The sequence below is a fragment of the Somniosus microcephalus genome, unplaced genomic scaffold (genome assembly GCF_052327205.1).
Source record: "Somniosus microcephalus isolate GS21.2 unplaced genomic scaffold, FLI_Smic_1.0 unresolved_chr9, whole genome shotgun sequence".
Lineage (NCBI taxonomy): Eukaryota > Metazoa > Chordata > Chondrichthyes > Squaliformes > Somniosidae > Somniosus > Somniosus microcephalus.
Window position 1 is genome coordinate 34,649,387 of NW_028225187.1, and position 26,482 is coordinate 34,675,868.

Below are 26,482 nucleotides of genomic sequence, written 5' to 3' on the forward strand. Positions count from 1 at the left end.
ATCACCTTTTGCACTATTCCACAGGTTGTTCCCCTGTGTCTATTCCGGTGAGCACATTGACTGGCAGTCCGGACCCGAGCCTTTCATTTCATTATCCACTTTCTCTCCCCTTTTACTTTTCTCACTCTCCCTCCATGACCGCGCCCTCCTGTTGTTCTGCCTCTTTCGCTCTCTCCATTTTCGGATAGTCTGCCCTCCCAAATCCCCAGTACAATCCAACATAATGAATAAGGGATGTTATCCATTCCTTTTTGTGACAACTTGACTAATGTTAACCCAGTGCCCTAATTAGTGGCTTCAGCTAACGTGACATCTGTGTTGCAATCTCGGTTACTACAGCAACATTCACGTCATATCCGTTACCCCAAATCAATGACCAAGGCAATTAACAAAACAAAATATCTCGGTATTTTGCAGGATCCGCACAGTGTGCACGAATCTAATTAGAACATGTTTACTCTCTCAGTTGTTCTTGGAATCAGTGGGCATGGGTGTACTGTCTGGTAACATTAACTACTCGAAGATCTTTACGTCAATGAAAAGTTCAAATAGAGAGTTCCGCAAACTGCTTGAATTGAGGAACTGCCGACACAGGGGTCAGCACACAGCTGTTTTTTACTAATGTGCATATTTGATCATAATCGACATTTCTTTGACATTTTAAATACATGAAATAGCAATTCACAGGATACAAACTGGATGATGTGCTCTAGTAGCTTAAACAAAATCACACAGATGTTTCTCATGATCTGAACAATCTTCTCGTACAATCTAAAAGCCTATTAAAGGATGAAAGGAGAAGGTATGTGAGGCTGTTATAAACATAAGCCAAAGACACATTGGCCCTGTATTTCCGATCGGAGGCTTCGTGCGTGCGGATGTCTCCGATCAGGAAAAATCTCCGCATTAACCTGTTGGCACTGTCGGTGCCGAGCATTGCGATCCTGGGTCTCTCCACTATGAAATGCAAGGAGGACCATGTATCCCAGGGACACATGTGGTTCGGAGGCTTGCCCTGTTCAAAGTGCAGAGGCTTGTCCTTGATCGGCAATGTGGCAGACGGAAGGTAGTTAGATTCCCAAGGGGGCCGGATATTTATTATAAATGCTCTTCATCTCTAGCATCTACTACTTCTCATTACATTTATATACCTATAAGTGTAACTCTCTCGCTCTCTTTCTCTCTTTCTTTCTTTCTTTCTCTCTCTCTTCACAAATGTTTGAGCAGGTTGGGCCTATACCCATTGGAGTTTAGAAGAATGAGAGGTGATCTTATTGAAACATATAAGATTCTGAGGGGAATTGACAGGTTGGATGCTGAGAGGATGTTTCCCCTCCTGGGGGTATCTAGAACTAGGGGGCATAGTTTCAGAATAAGCGATCACCATTTAAGATGGAGATGGGAAGGAATTTATTCTCAGAGGATCGGAATTCTTTGGAATTCTCTACCCCAGAGAGCTGTGGAGGCGGAGTCATTGATTATATTCAAGGCGGAGATTGACAGACATTTAAACTACAGGGGAGCCAAGGGGAATGGGGAGAGGGCGGGAAAGTGTTGTTGAGTCCAAGATTGGATCAGCCATGATCTTATTGAATGGCGGAGCCGGCTCCAGGGGCCAATTGGCCGACTCCTGCTCCTGGTTCGTATGTTCTTATGTTTTTATGATCTTTAACTCGCTCCTTCTTTCCTTCCATCTGATTCTTTCTTTCTTTCTTTCTTTCTTTCTTTCTTTCTTTCTATCTTTCTTTCCACATGAACATAACAAATAGGCTCAGGAATAGGCCACTTGGCCCCTCGAGCCTGCTCCGCCATTCAATAAGATCATGGCTGATATTTGGCTCCACGAGTTTCTGTAATCTCTCCTCATAACTCAATATATTGTGTATATACATATATAAACACACACACTGGTGTAACATGAGAAATTTATGTTCAGAAAGTGTTTGCAGTAGTTTTATGGGCTGACAGGTCAGCGATAACGTGAACTCTATTTCTCTCCCCACAGATACTGCCTGACCTGTTCAGTTTTTCCTGCATTTTCTGTTTGTATTTCAGATTTCCAAGTGTATTTCTTTTCTCCAGCTGACTTACTATCTTTCTTTCTTTCTTTCTCTCTTTCTTTCTTTCTGCTTCTTTGTTTTACTTTCTTTCCTTCTTTCCATCTTTATCTCTGTCGTCATTCCCTCGTTCCTTGTTTCTTTTTTCTTTCTATTTTTTTCATTCTTTTTTTCATTCTTTCCTTCTTTCTCTCTTTCTTTCTTTCCAACAGTTTAGACCAAAATGTATTAACATTTATATCCACTATGAAACACAAATTGACATTTCAAAAAGTTTTTCTCGGTGTATACGATCTGTTTAATTGTGTAGTAATATAATTATGCTTGTTATGTTTGATAATTTAGATTCAATTTGAATGTTGTACCTTACCTGTACTGAATTATAAAGGTACACATAAATCTGGGAAAGAAAATCTGATGGCAATTCCGGAAGTGATATCATGCGAGCTCTGGGAGCTGTTGGTTAATGCGACAGGTCAACCGGTTATTGATGGGCAAAAACTTTTCATTAATTCATTTTTTTCTCTTTCAGTTCATTTCCAGGCGTTGTTCGGACAGATAATAATATGTAAGTATGTGACATTAAAATTAATAGTCAATTCATTAATATAGCCATTGTTAGCCGAAATTAATATTGATATTTGGGATTTTGTTTAGCTCCAGGGCGCATTAATCTATTGCAGGAATTATTGGGCAAATTCCCACAATATTTTCTTAAATTTTGATATTCCAAAAAAAATGCACTTATTTATAAGGCGATCATGGCTTGTACGCATTTTGTAAAATTGTATTTATTAACACTGTCCATCACTACTATTTTGGGCTAGACATTCATCTCGGGCAGGGTGCAAAACGGGCGGCATCGGATCAGCCGCCCGTTATACGCAGTGCCTGATATTCAGTAATTGGGTGGATCAATTGGTTGGCGACCATTTCAGAATGCCAAAGCTGCCGGTGCTAATTTTAGCGCCCCGTAAAAGTTAGCGCCCCTCTGCTGGAAATTCATTAGTAGTGTCCCAAGCAGAATGTGGCGAGCGACTGGAAGTGCCCCACACCCTTCTTGAGCCGCCATAACTGATGATCGGGGGGCTATGTGCAACAGTGCCAAGTGCGTTGGAGCATACCGCTGCCTCATTGTAAGACTCCTCCCCTGATTAATAGGGTGGAACCTAGCGCCGCGTGCATCGGGGCACTGCTAGACCACCAGGGACCGGGGTGCAATAAAACCAACCTGGTCTGCCCCTGTGGGCGCTAACGGGAGGCTCAAATCAACCTAATTTACCCGTTTTTAAAATGACTGCAGTTGCACTTTCCTGTTATGTTGTTTGAAACATCATGTTACTGTTACAGCAATTTAAAAAATGCACATTAATTCCAATGATCTAGAAAGCGGAGGGCAAGCTATCTCCTGACACTTTTACCATTTCAGTGCGGGGGCATGCACAGGTAAAGGACAGGTTGAACTTAGCTTATTACAATGATATCGATGTTAATTGATTGAAGCTTTTCGGTGTTTAAACTCTTTTGACTGTGCTTTCCTCAGCTGATTTACCGAAGCCAATCTTCTCTGTGAATCCACCATATGAAGTCATTGTGTACGGAGAGACAGTAACTATGACTTGTCGCTGTCAGTGTCCCCTCACACTGAACCGTTATGTCCAAAGTCAGAATCAATTCTACGATGTGACTGCTCCTAAAGGACAATGTTATACCTGTTATAATTTCACTGCAGAATATGGCTATGATGACATTTACACATGTGAATGTCTACTTTTGGAGAATGGACAATGGAGATATTCAGAACGGAGCGACCCTGTTCAGTTAATTATTCGAGGTATGTTAACAAAGTCTATTCTCCCAATGGGATTAGAACAATTTGTGCTTACTCAGCAATGAAACGATCCAGTGGAACAGAAGGACACTTGGGCTGCAGTTACATTGGACCTTGGATGTTAGATTTCAAACCCAACCTCCTTACATGGTGTGAGCGGATTTCTTAATGGTTGCCGTCACGACAAAGGGTTGTCCAGCGACAATAACTCCGCTTACGATTCACACCCGATTTTTTCTTTTTTTAACAGGTATTGTACATTCACTAATAACATCATTTTTTATGACTGTTCTACAAGATTATATTATTTAACAATAGAACCTTAGAATGGTTACAGCACAGACAGAGGTCATTCGGCCCGTTGAGCCTGTGCCAGCTCTCTTCAAGAGCATTTCATCTATTCCCACTCCTCCCGCCCTTTCCCCGTAGCCCTGCCATCTTTTTTCCTTCACTTACTTATCCAATTCCATTTTGAAAGTCACGTCATTTTGAAAGCCATTTTGAGTCTGCTTCCACCACACTTTCAGGCAGTGATTTTCAGATCTTAACCAGTCATGGCGTAAAAAAAAGCTTTTCCTCATTTCGCCTCCGGTTCCTCTGCCAATCACCTTAAATCTGGTTCTCGAGCATTCCACCAATGGGAAAAGTTTCTCTCTATCTACTCTGTCTAGATCCCTCCTGATTTTGAACATCACTATCAAATCTCCTCTCAAAGTTCCGTGCTCTACGGAGAACAACCCATGCTTCTCCAGTCTATCCACGTAATTGAAATCCCTCATCCTTTGAACAATTTTGTAAATCTTTCCTGCACCCTCTCTAATATCTTCACATCCTTCCTAAAGTGTGGGGCCCAGATGTGGACACAATACTCGAATTGAGGCCGAACCAGTGCTTTATAAATGTTCATCATAACTTGTTTAATTTTGTACTATTATGCCTCTCTTTATAAAGCTCAGGACCCGTAAGCCTTTTTAAATGCTTTCTTAACCTGATAATCTACATCCTAGGGTACATAAGGAAGAGACCCTAGAAATAATAGATGCATTGCAGATCATCTTCCAACATTCGATGGAATCTGGAACAATACCCATGGATTGGAGGGTAGCTAATGTTACCCCACTATTCAAAAAAGATGGTAGAGAGAAAATGGGGAATTACAGACCGGTAAGCCTGACATCGGTTGTAGGGAAAATGCTAGAGTCCATTATAAAAGATGTAATCGCAGAGCACTTGGAAAACAGTGACAGGATCGGACAAAGTCAACATGGATTTACAAAAGGTAAATCGTGCTAGACTAATCTACTGGAATATTTTGAGGATGTAACTGGTAAAATAGATAAGGGAGAAGCAATGGATGTGGTGTTTTTGGGCTTTCAGAACACTTTTGATAAGGTCCCGCGTAAGAGATTAGCGTGTAAATTTAAGGCACATGGGATTGTGGGCAAGGTATTGACTTGGATAGAGAACTGGTTGGCAGACAGAAAGCAAAGATTTGGAATAAACAGGTCTTTTTCCAAGTGGCAGGCAGTGACTAGTGGGGAACCGCAGGGATCGGTGCTAGGGCTCCCGCTATTCACAATATATATTAATGATCTAGACGAGGGAACTAGATGTAATAACTCCAAATTTGCAGATGACACAGAGCTGGGTGGGCATGTGTGCTGTGAGGAGGATACAGAGAAACTCCAGTATGATTTGGACAGGTTGGGTGATTGGTCAAAAGCATGGCAGATGCAATATAACGTGAGGCTATCCACTTTGGTGGCAAAAACAGGAAGGCAGATTATTATCTGAATGGCAATAGATTGGGAGAAGGGGAAGTTCGACGAGACCTGGGTGTCCTTGTGCACCAGTCGCTGAAGGTATGCATGCAGGTGCTGCAGGTGGTTAAGAAGGCAAATGGTATTTTGGCCTTTGTAGCGAGAGGGTTTGAGTACAGGAACAAAGATGTCTTGCTGCAACTGCACAGGGCCTTGGTGAGACCGCACCTTGAGTATTGTGTGCAGTTTTGGTCGCCTTATCTGAGGAAGGATGTTCTTGCCATGGAAGGTGTTCAGCTGATACCTGTGATGGCAGGAATGATGTATGAGGAGAGATTGGGACAATCGTGCTTTTACTCGCTGGAGTTTAGAAGCATGAGAGGAGATCTCATTGAAACTTATAAAATTCTAACAGGACTAGACAGACTAGATGCAGGAAGGATGTTCCCGATGGTCGTGGAGTCCAGAACCAGGGTTCACAGTCTAAGTATAAGGGGTAAGCCATTTAGGACAGAAATGAGGAGGAATTTTTCGCCTAGAGAGTGGTGAACCTGTGGAATTCTCTACTGTGGTGTATGTAACCTGTTCCACCTTAAGAGAACTTAAGCCTGTTCCACCTGTTCCGCTGCTGTATACGTAATACCGGTGGTGACCACCGGTATATAAGCACTGTGTAGTAATATTGTATTTTAGTATAGTCCTGACCTCCAACCAGTAAAGACCTGTTGAACTTTAATCTTGTAGTCTGTGTTAGTAATTACAACTAGAACACCCCGACTTAACATCTACCACAGAAGGCAGTTGAGGCCAATTCATTAAATATATTCAAGAAGGAGTTGGATATATTTCTTAAGGCTAAAGGGATCAAGTGGTATGGGGAGAAAGCAGGGACAGGGTACTGAATTTGTATGATCAGCCATGATCTCATTGAATGGAGGAGCAGCTCGAGGGGCCGAATGGCCTACTCCTGCTCCTATCTTCTATGTTTCTATGTTTCTGACCTGCCATCTTCAACGATAAGTGCACATAGACCCCAGGTCTCTCTGTTCCTGAGCCCTCTTTAGAATTGTACCCATTTGTTTAAATTGCCTCTCCTTGTTATTCACACCAAAATGTATCAGTTCGCACTTTGCTGCATTAAATTTAATCTGCCACGTGACTGTCCATTCCACCAGCCTGTCTATGTCGTCTTGAAGTCTATCACTATCCTCCTCACTGTTCACTATACTTCCAAGTTTTGTGTCATCTGCAAAGTTTGAAATTGTGCCCTGTACACAAGTCCTAGTCATTAATATATATCAAGAAAAGCAATGGTCCTTACAGCAATAACCTCGTGAACAACAATATATACCTCCCTCCATCCCGGAGACAACTGTTCACCACTACGCTCTTTTTCCTGTCACTTAGCCAACTTCGTGTCCATGCTGCCTCTGTCCCTTATATTCCATGGGCTTCAACTTTGTTGGCAAGCCTTTTATTTGGCACATTAACAAACGCCTTTTGTAAGTCCATGTACACTACATCCACCGCATTGCCCTAATCAACCCTCTCTGTTACCTCATCAAAATCACAATCAAATTAATTAAGCACGATTTGCCTTTAACAAATCCATGCTGGCTTTCCTTAGTTAATCCACACTTGTCCAAATGACTGTTAGTTTTGTCCCTAATGATCATTTCTAAAAGTTTCCCCACCACCGAGGTTAAACTTACTGTCCTGTAGTTGCTGGGTTTATCCTTACACCCTAATTTGCTTTTTTAATTCTCCAGTCCTCTGGCACAACCCCCGGAGCTAAGGAGGATTGGAAAATTATGGCCAGTGCCTCCTCAATTTCCACCTTTACTTCCCTCAGCATCCTAAGCTACATCCCATCTGGTCCTCGTGTCTTATCTACATTAAGCACAGCCAGCCATTCTAGTCCCATCTTCGCAGAATCACAGAAACCCCACAGTGCAGACAGAGGCCATTTCGGCCCATCGAGCCTGCACCGACACATATCCCACCCGATCCCCGTAACCCCTATAACAACATATATCCCACCCTATCCCCGTAACCCCACGTATTTAATCCCCCTAACACGAAGGGTCAATTTATCATAGCCAATCAACCTAACCCGGACATCTTTGGACTTTGGGAGGAAACCGGAGCACCCGGAGGAAACCCACGCAAACACGGGGAGAATGTGCAAACTCCACACAGACAGTCACCCGCGGCCGGATTCGAACCCGGGCAACAGTGCTAACCACTATGCCACTATGCCACCTTCTTATCAATTTTTAGCACATCCAGTACCTCAACTACCTCCGCTTTCACTATGACAAGAGGAAATTCAAGATGATATGCAATTAATAAGACTTGCTTCCCAGGCCCGGAATGGTCCCTTTTGGCTTTCGCAGCTGCTGGCGTGGCTGTGGGTTTACGACTGCACAAGAAATGTTTATCTAAATAATAGTTCAAAAATGTCCCATTCTTACATTTTTCGGCTAGCTGGATCTACCTCTGTATCAACATAATTGCGCAGAACCCACATTTTAAAATTGTAACCCAGTTTATAATCTATTTAGCCTTTGCCACTGTGCTAGAATCTTTGTTTGTAGTAAAGTGCATAGCTTATGGTACATGACAATAGGTTGCCCCAAGTTGACCACATATCTGTTTTACGCTTAATGCTGTTTTTACCTGGGAGAAATTTTAATTGTATTTTGAGAGGCTGCTGTGCAAACCAAGCCCTCTACTGGATACCACTAGCACCATTGTGCATGTTGGTCATTTACAACCTATTTAAAATTTAACTATGCCTGTTAGAAAACGAATACCAGCACGAAATGTGTGTTTTTTAACTAGGCAGTATCGTTTAGGAAACGCTGGAGACCTATAGGGTGTAGGAATGCTGATATCAATGCTCGGATTACTGAGAGTATTTGCACTGTGAGTATCAGGGAACATAAATGAGAGCCTGAACTATTAAGGTATACAGGCATCTGTTGTTCATAAAGCCTTCTGTTTTTCAGTCGAGTAGTAAAGGCTTATTTATTTTGTTATAATTATTTATCACTTTATTTTTTTCTACATTAAATTAAAACTCAATCTAAACACGGAGTATAATTTCCTCAGAGTGTAACATAGTTCACAAGCAGAGATTTGTCAGCAGTTCCGAGAGTAGGCGTGCACTCAAATAGGTTTCTCTCTTTTTCTCAAAATTTAACACAAATCCTTCCTTTTTTATACACTATTCATTGTATCAAATTAGAAGTGGTCTGGGCTTATTTGGTAGCCTCCAGTCAATGCATTTTCCTTCAGCCGAATCATACCCACACACGTTGTCATTTCTCATACATCAACATTCAGTAGTTACTGGTCTTTGCACTGTACTTCAGACGTCTTGCATGCATACAACTTTACAATTCTCGTACATCAACATCCCATTGCTCAGTTTGCAATGGCCAGAAATTCGGGTCGGAGGCTTCCCGCAGGTGCAAGCCCCCGACCTGCACTCACCTAGCGCGCCGGCCATTGTGCTGTGGGCCCGCGTGGGATTGCAATCCTGGGCCTCCTCCAGCTGCCGGCGCGCAGTCCTTGCTTATCCCAGGGGCACAGTTAGTTCGAAGCGTCCTCTGGGATCACATGGGCCATGGAGAGCCAATCGTAGCAGGGAATCTGTATTCTTAAATTTGACAGGAAGACCTGTCAAATCTATGAATAGAGATCGGCCCCAAAACCTAACTAAAATTTCAAATAAATATTTAAAAAACATCACATTTTTAAAATAACTATAAATTACATAAAATAACTATATTAAACAATAATTTATATATTAGAAAAAAGTAATTGCAGTTTTTAACGGGGCTAAAAATAAACTTACCTTTCGTTAAAGTATTTAGAAATTATAAACCTGTGGAAAAATGTTTTAATTTTACTTAATTCACCACTTAACCTTGTTAAAAGCAAGCCTTGTGACTGCTTGTTATAAGCGTAGCTGCTGGAGACTTACCCTCCCGAGAAACCTGGAAAAAACGGAATTTCCAGGCATACGCACTGCCTCTCTGGCACATGCGTTTGACCTCCGAACTCCTTCCTTCAAGGGAATGGAAGTTCTGGTTCCGGTGCATGCACAAAACTGGCACTTTCGTTGGGCCTACGCGTGAGTACCCAGCGCATACTCACCTGTGGGCACCCGAATTTCTGGCCCAATGTTAGGTGATTGGATGTTTATATTATGGCAATACAATAAACATCAATCTTGAACACTGGCTGTTGCTAAGTGAAATCTCCCTCTCGCTCTCTCTCTCATTCTCTCTCCAATGATGCCAACAACATTTATTTGCTGTGTACTGAATGAACTAAACATGAAAACCTTTCAGAAGCCGATTAATCCGAGTTCCAACAGAATCAGATAAATGGAACATCGGCCTGGGAATGGGAGGTCATTTAAAGCGTTGAGCCAAAAGAAGGTCGGGTTTTGCAGATTGAATGGAGATGTTCAGTAAGCGGCTACCCAAAGGTCATTATTGAAAGCAGAAAAAAACAGACTGAATCAAATACCTTGCATAATAGAAAAAATCAGCACATTCTGGTTCACCCTGTGTCCCATCTGTCCTTTCTTGAAGTAGTAATAAAAAGCGAAGTATGCATTGGAATGAAGGTGACAGATTTTGTTCCATTTTCACAAAAGTGGCCTCATATGTTATTGAGTAGACTTTTGACACACAATTTCATGCGGTATTTTTCATACAGGTGAACTCCCGCAGCCGACTTTCTACATGGACCCAGATTCTGGTGCAGTTTCAAACGGGGAAAATGTTGGCATTTCCTGCAAAGGTGACATTCGTTCCAGAGGGGGTACGTTTCTCTTGTACAAAGATCAGAAGCAAAATCCTGTACAGTCTCGTACTGTGACTGGCGATGAGCGGAGTGTGACCTTCAACATAAACACCCGAAGCAAAGGCTCTGAGGGAAATTACAGTTGTCGATATCAAACAAAGGTCGCAGGACATTTGAGGCATTCACCATTCAGTAAAGATGTCCCGATTACGGAGACAGGTAGGGGCCAACACATTTCAAAACGCGGTTGTGTGTTCTTGTATCTCAATGTCTGTCTCCTTCGCTCGTATCTTGTTAATATAGGTGACCAATACCTTTTAAATCAAACTGAGATATAAATATTTCGCTGCAAAAGTTAACTGGAGATCGTTTTTTTATCTGCAGGCTTAAGGTTCCCATTTGTTATGCATAGTCTGCAGAGGCTGAACCGCCCCGCCTGTTATCCAAAAATAATGGTCACGAATTAAAAGCTGGAAGCGTTATTTAATGCTCTTTCTTTATAAGCGTTGAAACGCCAGAGAGCTCCCGAATTTAACTTCCATTCGCTGAGAAATTCCCCAGGGCAGAGATCTGAAAGCGGCGGAATCGGATATGCCGCCCGCCTAAATCAGCAGTCGAATTTCTTGCCCATTTTAACTTGGGCAATCCTCCATTTTCTGCATGGTCTGGTGGGCGTGGAAGGCTAACTCGGAGTATCTGAGCCATCTCCATTCAAGTAAGGAGATCACACATTGAATGAAATTGACACGTTAAAGATGGCGCAATGCAAATTCACTGTGATGCTGCCTGGTACGATGAGATAGAGATATGAAAAAATCCTTCAAATAGACAGGCTAGTTTTATTGGCCCAGATATTCCGATTCCTACGGGTGGGTATGCGCTGTGTACCCACAGGAGTAAGACCTGCTTTTACCAGGATAAGAGTTCAAAAAAGAAAAAAACATTTCACTGATTTATCATTTTAAAATACTTTTAAAAAAAGATAAGTTTATTTGTAGCCCCATAAATAACTTGAATTATTTTTCTCAAAAAATTAACTTTTGTTTAAAATACTTAATTTATTGTAATTTCAAGTCATTTTAAAAATGTGTTTTTAAAAAATATATATTTAAAGTTTTGCCATGATTTTTCATTAATCTCCATTCATATATTTGACAGGTCTTCCTGTCAAATGTATGAATGGAGATTCCCTTCTGTGATTGGCTCCCCAAGGCCCAAAAAATCCCAGGGACACTGCGATTGGAAAATGCGGGCCATTATAAAAATGACAATTACAATGGCCCAGAAATTCGGGTCGGGGACTTCCCGCGGGTGCAAGTCCCCGACCTGCACTTACCTAGCGCGCCAGCCATTGAGCTGTGGGCCCGCGTGGGATTCTGATCCTGGGCCTCCTCCAACTGCCAGTGTGCAGTGCTTGCGTATGTCAGGGGCGCAGTTAGTTTGATGCGTCCCCTGGGATCATGTGGGCCATGGAGAGCCAATGGTAGCAGGGAATGCTTCATTCATAAGTTTGACAGGAAGAGCTGTCAAACCTATAAATACCATAAGCCCCAAAACATCACTAAAACTTCAAATATTTTGTTTTTAAATCACACTTTTAAAATAACAATAAATTACATAAAATAACTGTGCTGTCTCTCTGTAGCAATTTATGTTAGTTTTCCAGTTAATTCAGGGGTTTGAGTAAGTTGGGTCGATTCCCATTGTGTGCTGCCACCTAGTGGCTATTTGGTACCTAGCAACTGCAGTAAAAGTGCAGTAAAGTGCTGTAAAGCACAGTAAGTGCAGTAATGTAAACTACAGACCTACAGCGGCACATGCTCTGGGAAGTTGTATTGTTCCCATGCCTGAGTCTTGGATATTATTTGTCTGTAAGTACTTGAGAATGTTATGGATGATTAGTGTATACTGTATGTTGCAGAAAATGTTTAGTTTGTAACTTTTCTCTGTAAGCAAACTTACACAGCTAGCCGTGAAGTGCTCGCTCTCTGTCTAGCTGGTTAACTAGTAGCTGTATTTTGATGCACTATGTACAGGGCTAATTTAAAGAGAATGCCTTCCAGTTTGCTAAATGTATATTCACAGTAAGCTGTGTTTCCACGTGTTTGGTAATTTACATGCCAAATGTACTGTGTTGCTCAGGCGTACCTAAATTTGTGTATGCATATCAGTTATGCGCTTGTATACTAATGTGTGCTTCCATTTCTGTGTTGTATTTCAGTTTTACAATAAGAATCTTTCAGTAAAGCTTTACAAGAAAAGTCAAGCCTTGTGATTTTTATGGGAAGATATCAAGTTGTTAGCTATCTGTCTAGCTCTGCATAGGAACGCGCTGCGAGGGCAGAAAAGTAAAAAGACAACAGCACAGCGGGCTCAAGCACAAGAAGATACCACTCAGCTACCATGAGTCTACGCTCAGGAAGACAATATACCATAGAGAACGTCGACCAGCCAATCGAGAAGCATGAGCCTCTCCGAGCAAATGATGCCAAGTCACAGCCTTCTAAAGCATCCTCTAGATCATCTCGGTGGTCCAGCAGACCGTCGTCATCGACAGCTTCTGCAGCCGCCAAAGCACGTGCCAAGGCAAAAGCTGCCCAGGCTCAATTGTCCTTCGCTGAAAACGAAGCTAGTGTGATGAATCAGAGAGCTGACCTCGACACTTGTGTGATGAAGCAGAGAGCTGACCTCGACGCCAGTCTCCACATTCTCCAAAGCCAGAGAGCTGCCGCTGCCGCTGAAGCTGAAGCCGCAGCTTATGAAGAAGGTGAGGAGAATGAAGGTGGGGAGCCCAGCCATGAAGCATATGTTCTAGAACAGCCCTCAGTCCAGTGCAACGTACAAGTGAGTATGCCCAACAACACTCCAAATTGTTCTTCAAGGAAACATCCAGGTATCTCGATGCAAAACCAGCTACTCACCACAGTAGCAAACAGCCTGTTTTTGGAGACACTGAGCTTAAAGGAGAAGAAACAAGTAAGACTTACTTGCAGAGACCTCCACAGCACTCGGCCAATCCAGCCAAGCAGTCCTCACCCGAGCCACAAGGTGCACAAGACCTCGCTAGGTACCTTATCCACTGAGAATTGTTAAGTTCAGGCCTTCTAGAATTTGATGACCGTCCTGAAAATTATTGGTCATGGAAAGCGTCCTTCCTGAGTACCACCAAGGACTTGAATCTGTCAGCCAGAGAAGAACTAGACTTGATGTCAAAGTGGCTCGGAGCTGAGTCGTCAGAACAGGTGAAGAGAATTCGCTCAGTGCACGTCCGCAATCTCACAGCAGGCCTCAACCTGGTTTGGCAACGTCTCGAAGACTGTTATGGGACACCAGAAGTCATTGAACACGCACTGCTCAAGAAGATTGAGGACTTTCCGAAGCTAACCAACAAAGATAACATCGAGCTGCGAGAACTGGGCGACATTCTCCTCGAACTGGAGTGTGCCAAGGGAGAAGGTTACCTGACCGGCCTCTCGTATTTGGATACAGCTCGTGGGGTAAACCCAATCGTGGAAAAGCTCCCCTACAACCTTCAAGAGAAATGGATAGCTAAGGGATCCAAGTACAAGGAGGACAATGGCGTGGCATTTCCCCCCTTCTCTCTCTTCTCCAGGTTCGTCCAACAACAGGCAAAGGTGAGGAATGATCCAAGTTTCACTTTCTCCACCTCCAGCAGTTACGCTCCTTCGAGAACAGAGAAACACACAAAGTACAGCAATAAAGCCTCTGTGAGCGTGCACAAAACAGATGTTCCAGCCGAACCCTCAGTCAACCAATCCAGTTCTGCTGGGAATAAAGTGGATGACCCAGATCGTCAGTGTCCAATACACAAGAAGCCCCACCCACTCAAAAAGTCTCGAAGCTTTAGAGACAAGCCTATTGATGAGCGCAAATCATACCTGAAAGAGAATCGCATCTGCTTCAGGTGTTGTGGGTCGACTCTGCACATGGCAAAAGACTGCAAGGCGACAATCAAGTGCTTTGAGTGCAACAGTGAAAAACACATCGCAGCCCTTCATCCAGGTCCTCCTCCTTCAACCACCGAGAGTGCTGCGGTTGACAAAAGGATAGCGGGGAGCAAAGCAAAAGCACATCTTCTTCAGTCACCTCCAAGTGTACAGAGGTTTGTGGAAATGCAAGCAGCCCACGCTCATGCTCCAAAATCTGCTTCGTTAAAGCATATCCTGCAGGGAGAAAGGAGAAGGCAATCAAAATGTACGCAGTGCTTGATGAGCAAAGTAACTAGTCTCTAGCGAAGAAAGAATTCTTCAATCTCTTTGAAGTCAAGGCCAGCGCAGCTCCGTACATGCTAAAAACCTGTGCAGGGACAGCAGAGACTACGGGTAGGAGAGTTGGGAACTTCATGATCGAGTCCATGGATGGGAAACTACAGCTTCCCCTCCCCACCTTAATTGAGTGTGACATGATGCCAGATGATAGGACGGAAATCCCCTCCCCAGAGGTCGCACGCCATCAGCCCCACCTGCAGCCAGTTGCCAACAAGATTCCAGCTGTGGACCCGGACGCTCCAATCCTCCTGCTCTTGGGAAGAGACATCTTAAGGGTGCACAAGGTGCGTGAGCAAATCAACGGGCCCCACAACGCTCCTTATGCGCAGTGGCTTGGCCTGGGATGGGTCCTCGTGGGTGAAGTTTGCCTGGGAACAGTCCACAAACCAGCGGGTTTCAACGTCTATAAAGCAAACGTGTTGCTCAATGGTCGCACATCCTTTCTCAGCCCATGCCCAAACAGGATCCAGGTAAAGGAAGATTACGATGGCATGACGCAGCATCATAGGTCAACCTCCTCTGCCTGTGAGGAAGAGGCAGGCCTCACCGTGAGCACAGACAGCCTAGGATGCTCAGTGTTTGAAAGGTCCAAGGATGATGACAAGCCAGCACTATCCATGGACGACAAAGCTTTCCTAACCATCATGGATGAGGAGGTTTACCAGGACGATGGACACAGCTGGGTGGCACCCTTACCATTTCACTCTCCCAGATGCCGTCTTCCGAGTAACAGGGAACAAGCTATGAAGCGCCTCTGCTCACTCAGGAGAACACTGGAGAAAAGGCTAGAAATGAAGGGCCATTACATAGAGTTCATGCAGAAGATGCTGGACAACGACCAAGCCGAGCCTGCTCCACCTCTGGAGGAAGGTAAAGAACACTGGTACCTGCCAACATTCGGTGTGTATCACCCACAAAAGCCAGACCAGTTACGAGTTGTGTTTGATTCAAGTGCTGAATGTAAAGGAGTGTCTCTGAACGATGTACTCCTCAGCGGCCCAGACTTGAACAACACCTTGTTGGGAGTTCTTCTGCGGTTCAGGAAAGAACCTGTAGCCCTGACAGCAGATGTGCAGCAAATGTTTTATTGCTTCGTCGTCCGAGAAGACCACAGGGACTATCTCCGCTACCTGTGGCATGAGGACAACGACATCAACAAGAATGTGGTGGAGTACAGGATGAAGGTCCACGTGTTTGGAAACAGCCCTTCACCTGCTGTGGCTATCTACTGCATGAGGCGAGCCGCTCAGAAAGATGAGCAAGAATATGGCTCCGATGCAAAGCATTATGTTGAGAGACAGTTCTATGTTGACTATGGTCTTACCTCGGTTACCACACCTGAAGAAGCAATAGACCTCCTGACAAGAACCAGAGCGATGTTGGCAGAGTCCAACCTGAGACTACACAAGGTAGCATCGAACAGTGGACAGGTGATGGAAGCCTTCCCTGCAGAGGACCGTGCCAAGGATCTGAAGGATTTGCACCTTGGAGTGGATCCTCTCCCCCTTCAAGGGAGCCTGGGGCTCTCCTGGAACCTGGAAACAGACAGCTTCACATTCCTGGAGTCCCGTGAAGAAAGGCCATTTACACGGAGAGGTGTCCTGTCTACAGTCAACAGTTTGTACGACCCTTTGGTGTTCGTAGCTCCCATAACAATGCAAGGAAAAGCATTAGCACGGGAACTCTCATCGGATCAGAGTGAGTGGGATGCTCCACTCCTCCCAGAAAAAGTAGCAAAATGGAACCTATGGAAGGAGTCCTTGAAGGCTCTCGAAGACCAGCACATAGAGAGGTGCTACATTCCAGGCTCGCTGTCTTCAACACAGAGAAGAGAGCTGTGCATCTTCTCAGACGCTTCCACAGTAGCAATAGGAGCTGTGGCCTACTTGAGAGCAGCTGACGCCGATGGGAAATACCATGTGGGATTCGTTATGGGGAAGTCCAAGTTGGCCCCTCGGCCTGCCCACACCATTCCACGTCTCGAGCTTTGTGCAGCTGTGTTGGCTGTTCAACTGTACGAGTTGATCAGAGACGAGATTGACATCGATGTGGGCGCCATCAAGTTCTTCACGGACAGCAAGATTGTACTTGGTTACATCCACAACTCCACAAGAAGGTTTTATGTGTATGTTTCCAACCGGGTGACTCGTATCAGACGATCCACTCACCCTGACCAGTGGTGCTATGTCTCCACAGACCTGAACCCTGCAGACCATGCTACCAGGTCTATACCAGCAGCACACCTACAGCAAAGCAGTTGGTTCTCGGGCCCCTCTTTCCTGTTTAATGTCAACACAGAGGAGACTCCTGAGTCCAATCCCTTCACCCTTGTTTAGTCTGAAGCTGATACTGAGATTCGGCCTGAAGTTACGACCCTGGTCACCAAAGCCTCAGAAGCTCAGTTGGGCTCACAACGCTTCGAGCGATTCTCAAGCTGGAGAACACTCTGCCAAACCACAGCCCGACTCATTCATGTAGCAGCATCCTTCAAGGGGAATTCGGACAACATAGAACACAAAGGATGGAAATGTTCTAAAGAAGTATGAAGCACAAGTGAGCTTTCACAAGCCAAAGGTATGATCATTCGCTCGGTCCAGCATGATGCCTTCAAGGAGGAATTCAAATGTCTTGAAGAGGGACAGACATTCCCCAAGCAAAGCCCACTTAAAAAGCTCAACCCAGTTACAGATGAAGATGGTTTGCTCCGGGTCGGAGGGCGCATATCATCCGCAGACTTGTCAAGAGAAGAAAAGCACCCTCTGATCATCCCGCACACCCATCACATTGCCACACTACTCGTGAGATACTATCATGAGCAGGTGGCTCACCAAGGACGACACATAACAGAAGGAGCTATCCGAGCAGCCGGATACTGGATAATCGGGAGCAAGCGTCTGGTTTCTTCCGTTATCCACAAGTGTGTTACCTGCCGCAAGCTATGAGGGAGGTTAGAGGACCAAAAGATGGCAGACTTGCCCGCTGACAGACTCACTCCAGAGCCTCCATTCACCAGCGTGGGCCTTGACGTCTTTGGGCCATGGACCATCATGACGCATTGCACAAGAGGAGGTAGTGCAGGCAGCAAGTGCTGGGCGGTGCTCTTTACGTGCATGTCTACCAGAGCTGTGCACATTGAGCTGATCGAATCCATGTCAACAGACAGCTTTATCAATGCACTGAGGAGGTTTTTCTCAATCCGTGATCCAGACAAACTTCTCCGCTCTGACAGAGGGACTAACTTCGTGGGTGCCTGTAAGGAGTTGGAGATCCACACGGACGATGCAGCGGTAGGAAGCTACCTCCAAAAGAAAGGGTGCACGTGGGTGTTTACTCCCCCCCCGCATTCATCCCACATGGGTGGTTCATGGGAGAGGCTCATCGGTGTTGCCAGGCATATTCTGGATGCTATGCTGCTTCGGACGGGACCAACTTGTCTCACACACGACGTCTTAAGCACTTTCATGGATGAAGTCATGGCGATCATGAATGCAAGACCCCTGGTGCCGGTGTCCACCGACCCAGACATGCCTGCAGTCCTCACCCCAACGATGCTCCTGACTCAAAAGATGAGTGCTATTTCAGCCCCCTCTGGAAACTTTGACATGGCTGAGCTGCACAGGAAGTAGTGGAAGTAAGTCCAGTGTCTTGCAGACACTTTTTGGAAGAGATGGAGAGGAGAGTATTTGTCCACCCTACAGAGCCGTAGGAAATGGACAGAAGACAAGCCAAATGTCAAAGTGAGAGATGTTGTCTTGCTGAAAGACAGCCAAGCACACAGAAATGAATGGCCAGTGGGACTGGTTGTCAAAACTCTGCCGAGCAGGGACAAGAGGGTCCATAAGGTGGAGGTGAAGATTGTCAAGGAGGGGACTGTCAAAGTGCTTCTGAGGCCAGTCTCAGAGATCGTAGTCCTCCTTTCTGAAGAAACCTAGAGAACGGATTCTGAGTATGTTTGCAGCCAAAGGACGTTTTCTTTAGGTTTATTTTGTATCTGTAGTGGTACAATGGAATTGTACCAAGCGGGGAGTGTGCTGTCTCTCTGTAGCAATTTATGTTAGTTTTCCAGTTAATTCAGGGGTTTGAGTAAGTTGGGTCGATTCCCGTTGTGTGCTGCCACCTAGTGGCTATTTGGTACCTAGCAACTGCAGTACAAGTGCAGTAAAGTGCTGTAAAGCACAGTAAGTGCAGTAAAGTAAACTACAGACCTACAGCAGCACATGCTCTGGGAAGTTGTATTGTTCCCATGCCTGAGTCTTGGATATTATTTGTCTGTAAGTACTTGAGAATGTTATAGATGATTAGTGTATACTGTATGTTGCAGAAAATGTTTAGTTTGTAACTTTTCTCTGTAAGCAAACTTACACAGCTAGCCGTGAAGTGCTCGCTCTCTGTCTAGCTGGTTAACTAGTAGCTGCATTTTGGTGCACTATGTACAGGGCTAATATAAAGAGAATGCCTTCCAGTTTGCTAAATGTGTATTCACAGTAAGCTGTGTTTCCACGTGTTTGGTAATTTACATGCCAAATGTACTGTGTTGCTCAGGCGTACCTAAATTTGTGTATGCATATCAGTTATGCGCTTGTATACTAATGTGTGCTTCCATTTCTGTGTTGTTTTTCAGTTTTACAATAAGAATCTTTCAGTAAAGCTTTACAAGAAAAGTCAAGCCTTGTGATTTTTATGGGAAGATATCAAGTTGTTAGCTATCTGTCTAGCTCTGCATAGGAACGCGCTGCAAGGGCAGAAAAATAACTGTTTTAAACAATAATTTAATTTTCGAAAAAATTAATTACATTTTCTAACGGGGCTAAAAATAAACTTACCTTTCTTTAAAGTATTTAAAAATAATAAGCCTGTTGAAAAAATATTTTAATTGTAATTAATTCACCACTTACCTTGTTAAAATCAGGCCTTGCATCTGTTTTTAAAAGTTTAACTTCTGGAGACTTACCCTCCCGGAGAAACCTGCAAAAAAAAATGTAAGTTCGATCCGCACGCGCTGCCTCTCCGGCGCAGGCGTTCCACCTGTGAACCCTTTCCTTCAAGGGAACGGAAGTTCCGGTTTCTCGTGCATGCGCAGTGCATGAACGAAATCGGCACTTCCATTGGGCCTATGGGTGAGTACCCCGTGCGTACTCATCCGTGGGGACCCGAATTTCTGGGCCTATGTTTTTTAAATTATGAAAGCACGGAAGTTGGCTTCTATGATAATTTAAAATTATGATAGAAGCAAACTAGTGTCAATAGTTAGGGGTCTATAAGGAAGTGTAGTAAATACAATATTAGAGGGGAGACAGCAGGAAAAGTCCCTCTATACAGAGAGATGTGAGGATATGGGGCTTAGAAATATGATTCGGTCATTGGCGCAGGACGGGCGCCATATTGACTGTATTGGTCAGCAATGGAATTGAATATCAGGAGCTTCATATAAACGATGGCCCATCTGATATCGCCGATCCTGCGCCACCGCCCACATGGAATTTCGAGTGCAATGTAACTGGATCTCAAACGGGGCGTAAAATAATCGAACAGTGCAATACTGACGTTTTCTTTGAATTTTCTTCCCATGTTCAATTTCACCCCCATATAATCATACTCATGTCAAATGAACTTAATTTCGGGCGTGAGGTAGAAGGTGTCACTGACGCAAAGCAGTCAGTCAAGCAGAGAATATCATCTAGTGCCCTTTTATGCACTGGACATTCAGCTGGAAGTAAATGCTGACATTTCTTGTGTGCTGATGAAATCTTAGCAATCTTCCATCTTTCTATCTCTGTATAGATGCAGATAACAGTTTATTGCTCAACATTGGTCTGGGATGTACTGCTGGGTCCATCGTTTTACTGGTTGTGGCGTTGACCTGGTTCTTGCTTGCAAAGAGAAGTAAGTGATCGTGGGGGAAAAAAAGTGCAAATTTTCACGTGAACTAAGATCATCGAAAAACTGGTCGGGCCTTGCAAACAGCCTGCAAACCCAGTCCAGCATTAACAGTGTGAAAGGTGACGGTAAGGCAAATGTAGAAGAGTTCTGACTGCATGCTTTGGAAAGGCTTCTCTGCCTAGTCGGATCATTGGAAAATATTGGGCCGGATATTGTGGGGCCGATGACGGCATATGCACAGTGTACACACCATCGGGAAGCCCCCAGAATGGCCCCGCAAGTTCCAGGTTTCGGCATAACGCTGCCCGTGCACGATAAACTGGAATTTGGTACCTGTCCAGGTGATCATCGCATGCGCCATAAAAAAAACTCTATTGCTGGAGCAGATTTGGATTTGACTATCTCGGGATTAAAAAGAAACTGTGCACACAGCGGGTCCAGAATTGCTCTCTTTTTTTTCAAATATTTATTACGTGCCCTTGCAATATAAAACAAAATCCCATTGCTGATCTACAGTCCTGTCTGTCAAGCTCTGTCTTTCCACCTTGCCTCAACCTGCTCACTCATCTTTGCATAAACCTTTTCTCTTTCTATTTGGACCTGGAACCGTGTCATTTGGTGGTCACTACTCCTGAGGTGACTCATCTACTTCAGTGAGTGCCCAGGAAAACACTGACGCCTGCTTTGAGCACTGGGCCTGCTTTAACCAGCATAAGGGTAAAAATAGATGTTAAATTACATTTTCTAAATGATAAAAATATACAAAAACCTTTAAAGTTAGTTCATCCAAATTTTGGCCTGGATTAAAATTATTTTTCGGACAATTCAATATTTATTTTAAATGCTTAATTTGGAGCTTTTAATTAATTTTGAACATGAGAATATTTATTTTTATTAGAATTGTGTAAATTACTTATTTATTTGGGGATTTCTCATTTGCTTATGGAGATTCTCCCTTCTAATGTGTTTACATATGATTACATAGGATATACGGCAAAGTAACAGGCCATTCGGCCCAACCAGTCCATGCCGGCGTTTATGCTCCACTCGAGCCTCCTCCCATCTTTCCTCATCTAGATCTCTCAGCGTAACCCTCTATTCCCTTCTCCCTCATATGTTTGTCCAGACTCCCTGAAATACATCTATACTATTCACTTCAACCACTCCCTGTGGTAGCGAGTTCCACATTCTCACCACTCTTTTGGTAAAGAAGTTTCTCCTGACTTCCCAATTGGATTTCTTGGTGACTACCTTATATTGATGGCCTCTAGTTATGCTCTTCCCCACAAGTGGAAACATTCTCTCTATATCCACTCTATCGAAACATTTCATAATTTTAAAGATCTTTATTCGGTCACCCCTCAGCCTTCTTTTTTCAAGAGAAAAGAGACCCAGCCTGTTCATCCTTTCGTGATAGGTATACCCTCACATTTCTGGTATCATCCTTGTAAATCTTCTCTGCGCCCTCTCCAGTGCCTCTGTACCCTTTTTATAATATGGCGAAAGAACTGTACACAGTACTCCAAGTGGGAGTGGGCCTTTGGCGTAGCGGTAGCATCCCCGCCGCTGGGCCAGAAGGTGTAGGGTTTCGAACCCCGCTCCAGACAGTCCCGGCAAGTGGAGTCGGAGCTCCGGCTCTAAATTCTGGGTTGACATCCAGTGGGATACTTGCATCCGTGGGTGTGGGTGGCCCCCCCCTCATATGGGTTGTGGGAGCCCGTAAAACCCTCCCGCCATAGGACTAACCACTCTAATGGCTGGTACGAAGATGGTTACGGTCATGGAAGGAGCGTTAATTGAGGCCAGAAATCCTTCCACCATTTCATACTGTTCCCCAAAGGGAACAGTGTGAAGACACGTACGACGACGACTCCAAGTGTGGTCTAACCAATGTTCAATACAGGTTTAGCATAACTTCCCTACATTTCAATTCTATCCCTCTAGAAATAAACCGTAGTGCTTGGGTTGCTTTTTTTATTGCCTTGCTAACCTGTGTCGCAACTTTTACAGATTTGTGTATTTGTACTCCTAGCTCCCGTTATTCCTCTACATGACCTAGCCTCACATCCTCCAAGTGATCAGTGACCTCCCTCCCAAAATGTAATACATCACATTTTTCCGTGTTGAAATTCATGTGCCAATTACATGCCCATTCTCCAAGTTTTTTAATGTCCTCCTGTAACTTGTTGCAGTCACAGAAATCACAGTCCTCCTCAGTATTGACTTTCCCCCCAAATTTGGTGTCGTCCACAAACTTAGAAATTGTGTTTCTGATTCCAAAGTCTAATTCGTTAATGTAAATTGTGAACAGCAGTGGTCCCAGCACTGATCCGTGTGGAACACCACTACCCAGCTTTTGCCACTGTGAATAGCTACCCTTTACCCTTCATAGTGTCAGCTGTGGTTCAGTTCGCCTGAGTCCGAAGTTTGTGGGTTCAAGTCCCACTCCAGAAGCTTGAGCACAAAAATCCATGCTGACAGTCCTCAGTGCAGTGCTGAAGAAGTGCTGCACTGTCGGAGGTGCCGTCTTTCAGATGAGATATTAAACCAAGTCTGCCCTCTCAGGTGGACGGAAAAAATCCCGTAGCCTCTATAGAGACATAGAAACATGGAGTAGGCCATTCAGCCTTTCGAGCCTTCTCCACCATTCAATATGATCATAGCTGATCCTCTATCTCAATACCATATTCCCATACCGCTTGATGCCTTTTGTGTATAGAAATCTATCTATCTCCTTCTTAAATAGAGTCAGTGACTTGTCCTCCACAGCCTTCTGTGGTAGAGAATTCCACAGGTTCACCACCCTCTGTGTGAAGAAATTTCTCCTCATCTCAGTCCTAAACGTCCTACTCCGTATCCTGAGACTGTGACCCCTCGTTCTAGACACACCTGCCATTCTCAGCAGCTACACGTTACTCCTGCTCCAAGCTTTCTGTCCTGAAGACAGCCAGCAATCCAGTCTGCTGCTTGTCCCCTGACTCCGCATTCTCTGACCTTGTTCATCAGTCTATTATGGGGTGTTGATCTGGCTCACGTGTACCGAGGGACGCTTCCTAACCGCTTGCCTAACTGGGATCCGTGGGCCTTTATGCAGCCCAAGGACGCAACAACTCCGATGCCCGTGACAGAAGAACATAATAAGTAAGAGCAGGAGTAAGCCATACAGCCCCTAGAGCCTTCTCCCCCATTCAAAAAGATCATGGCTGATCATCGACCTCTACTCCACTTTCCCGCCCAATCTCCACATCCCTTGATTCCACTAGAGTCCAAAAATCTATCGATCTCGGCCTTGAATATACTCAAAGACTCAACATTCACAGCCCTCTGGGGCAGAGAATTCCAAAGATTCACAACCCTCTGAGTGAAGAAATTCCTCCTCATCTCAGTCTTAAATGGCCAACCCATTATCCTGAGACTATGACCCCTAGCTCTAGACTCCCCAGCCAGGGGAAACAACCTCTCAGAATCTATCCTGTCAATCCCCCTCAGTATCTTGAATGTTTCAATGAGATCACCTCTCATTCTTCTAAACTCCAGAGAGTACAGGCCCATTCTACACAATCTCTCACCATAGGACAGCCCTCTCATCCCAGGAATCAATCTAGTGAACCTTCGATCCACCACCTCCAAGGCAAGTATATCCTTCCTGAGAGCCAGCAGGTACTTTTGGATTTATTTTTCGGGTCGGAGGCGTACTCTGGAGGTACACTTCCAACGCAAATTTAGGCCCAATACTATTTAAGGTGGTAATAGCTTCCGACTTGCTGTCAATATTTTGGGGTAGGAAGAGACGAATTTCTAGACCTATAACAGCAAGCAGTTCGCGTTGTTGCTGAGGTAACCAAGTAGAGGAAACTGTTTTTTTCTTTCTCATTCCATATTTTCTTGCACCTTTTGTGCGTATGCACGTCTCCATTCCTTGATTTCTTCTGGGAAGGGTGCATATTAAACAATTGAATCTACTTCACTTGTATTAATATTGAACAGTGGAAATTTTGATAGTTTGGGTCACTTTATTGCGAAATTTAACATAGTGATTTATATGTTCCCATTGTTACCTTGCAGGACAATTAAGAAGGCAAAATATTGAGAGGTGAGAACACCATGAGACACGCTTTATTTTGATACTCATAGTTTTATGCAAATTATGCAATTATACTTTAATCACTCAAGTTCATTGCATCTTAGGTAATGGTGCAGAGACTAAACATTAATTTGGGGCTATATTTAGGATAATATAACATGTTTGTGTATGTTACAGTAGGGCAGCCTCTGCAGGTGGAGTTACGAGTCACGAAGACGCTGATAACACGTGTAAGTGCAGTGTTGCTTTAATGAAAAAGGTTAATTATAATGGGCCAGAATTTGCCATGGAAATGTGCAGCACGTTCGGAATTTCCACATGCGAATGCAGGTGCACATCATCCCGAAATTGCTCTCTGTTCCGTTCCGACTTGACAGATGATTTGCACCGATGGGGATATTCTAATTGCTGGCCAAAGATTAGGGCTAATTGCTCAGCAACATTACAATTTTAACAGCTTATGCAAACAGGCGCAGGGCGTGACACATACCGCCTGTCAATTCCAAGAATTTCTAAAAGCTATATGCGGCCGGAAAGGGAAGCATTTTCAGATTTTGCTCAGGCAATTTTTGTAGTTTCCGTGTAAAGCTCGGAGGAAGTGCTTGGCACATTGAGCTAAGTGCGCATTGCGTTTGGAGTAGTTACGCTGCCGACCGTAAGATCCAGGTCAATATGATTCTATGCGACGCTAACAGTGACAGATATCTTAATGGCTTAATTTGTAATACTTGTAGCTGGATCGGCTTTTAGTTATTAATGCACTGGTGTAAATAATATGGAATGAAAAATGCAAAATAATACCCTGCATACGATTGAATTAGATACAATGCGGGTGAAATTTGACACGGGCCTGTAAACAAACAGGCGGATTCACATTTTTAAAAATTAATTTATGGGATCAGGGCATCGCTGGCAATGCCAGCATTTATTGCCCATCCCTAGTTGCCCTTGAGAAGGTGGGGCTGAGCCGCATTCTTGAACCGCTGCAGTCCGTGTGGTGAAGGTGCTCCCACAGAGCTGTTAGGGAGGGCGTTCCAGGATTTTGACCAGTGACGTTGAATGATCGGCGATATACTTCTAAGTCAGGATGGTGTGTGACTTGGAGGGGAATTTGAAGGTGGTGGTGTTCCCGTGCGCCTGCTGCCCTTGTCCTTCGAGGTGGAAGAGGTCGCGGGTCTGGGAGGTGCTGCCAAAGAAGCCTTGGCGAGTTGCTGCAGTGCATCTTGTAGATGGTACACACTGCAGCCATGGTACACCGGTGGTGGAGGGAGTGAATGTTTAAGGTGGTGGATGGGGTGCCAATCAAAGGGGTTGCTTTGTCTTGGATGGTGTCGAGCTCCTTGAGTGTTGTTGGAGCTGCACTCATCCAGGCAAGTGGAGAGAATTCCATCACACTCCTGACTTGTGCCTTGTCGATGGTGGAAAGGCTTTGGGGAGTCAGGAGTTGAGACACTCGCCGCAGAATATCTAGCCTCTGACCTGCTCTTGTTGCCACAGTATTTATGTGGCTGGTCCAGTTAAGTTTTCGGTTAATGGTGACCCCCAGGATGTTGATAGTGGGGGATTCAGCGATGGTAATGCCTTTGAATGTGAACAGTTGTACGACACGTCTGATATTCCAATCTATTCAAGTTAATGGAACTGATTGAAGACTTGAGCGGATTACAGATGACAGGAGCGATAATGCCTTTATTGCGTCACACCCATGTACAAATTTGTCCCCCAAATATGTGAATCAATTAATAATGTCGTGGATTCAA

The 26,482-nt window shown here is 44.4% G+C and overlaps 1 protein-coding gene across 1 annotated transcript in view; it reads left to right on the top strand.

The window, feature by feature from the left end:
* The first annotated feature begins 1,050 nt into the window (after positions 1–1,050).
* LOC147085055 (low affinity immunoglobulin gamma Fc region receptor II-like) overlaps positions 1,051–26,482 on the top strand; it is a 35,009-nt gene continuing 9,577 nt past the window's right edge. The window contains exons 1-8 of the mRNA XM_085979414.1: positions 1,051–1,066; positions 2,590–2,625; positions 3,601–3,891; positions 8,231–8,244; positions 10,397–10,688; positions 20,540–20,641; positions 24,704–24,731; positions 24,900–24,952. Coding sequence (XP_085835540.1) covers positions 1,051–1,066; positions 2,590–2,625; positions 3,601–3,891; positions 8,231–8,244; positions 10,397–10,688; positions 20,540–20,641; positions 24,704–24,731; positions 24,900–24,952 — 832 coding nt within the window. The remainder of the gene's footprint in view (positions 1,067–2,589; positions 2,626–3,600; positions 3,892–8,230; positions 8,245–10,396; positions 10,689–20,539; positions 20,642–24,703; positions 24,732–24,899; positions 24,953–26,482) is intronic.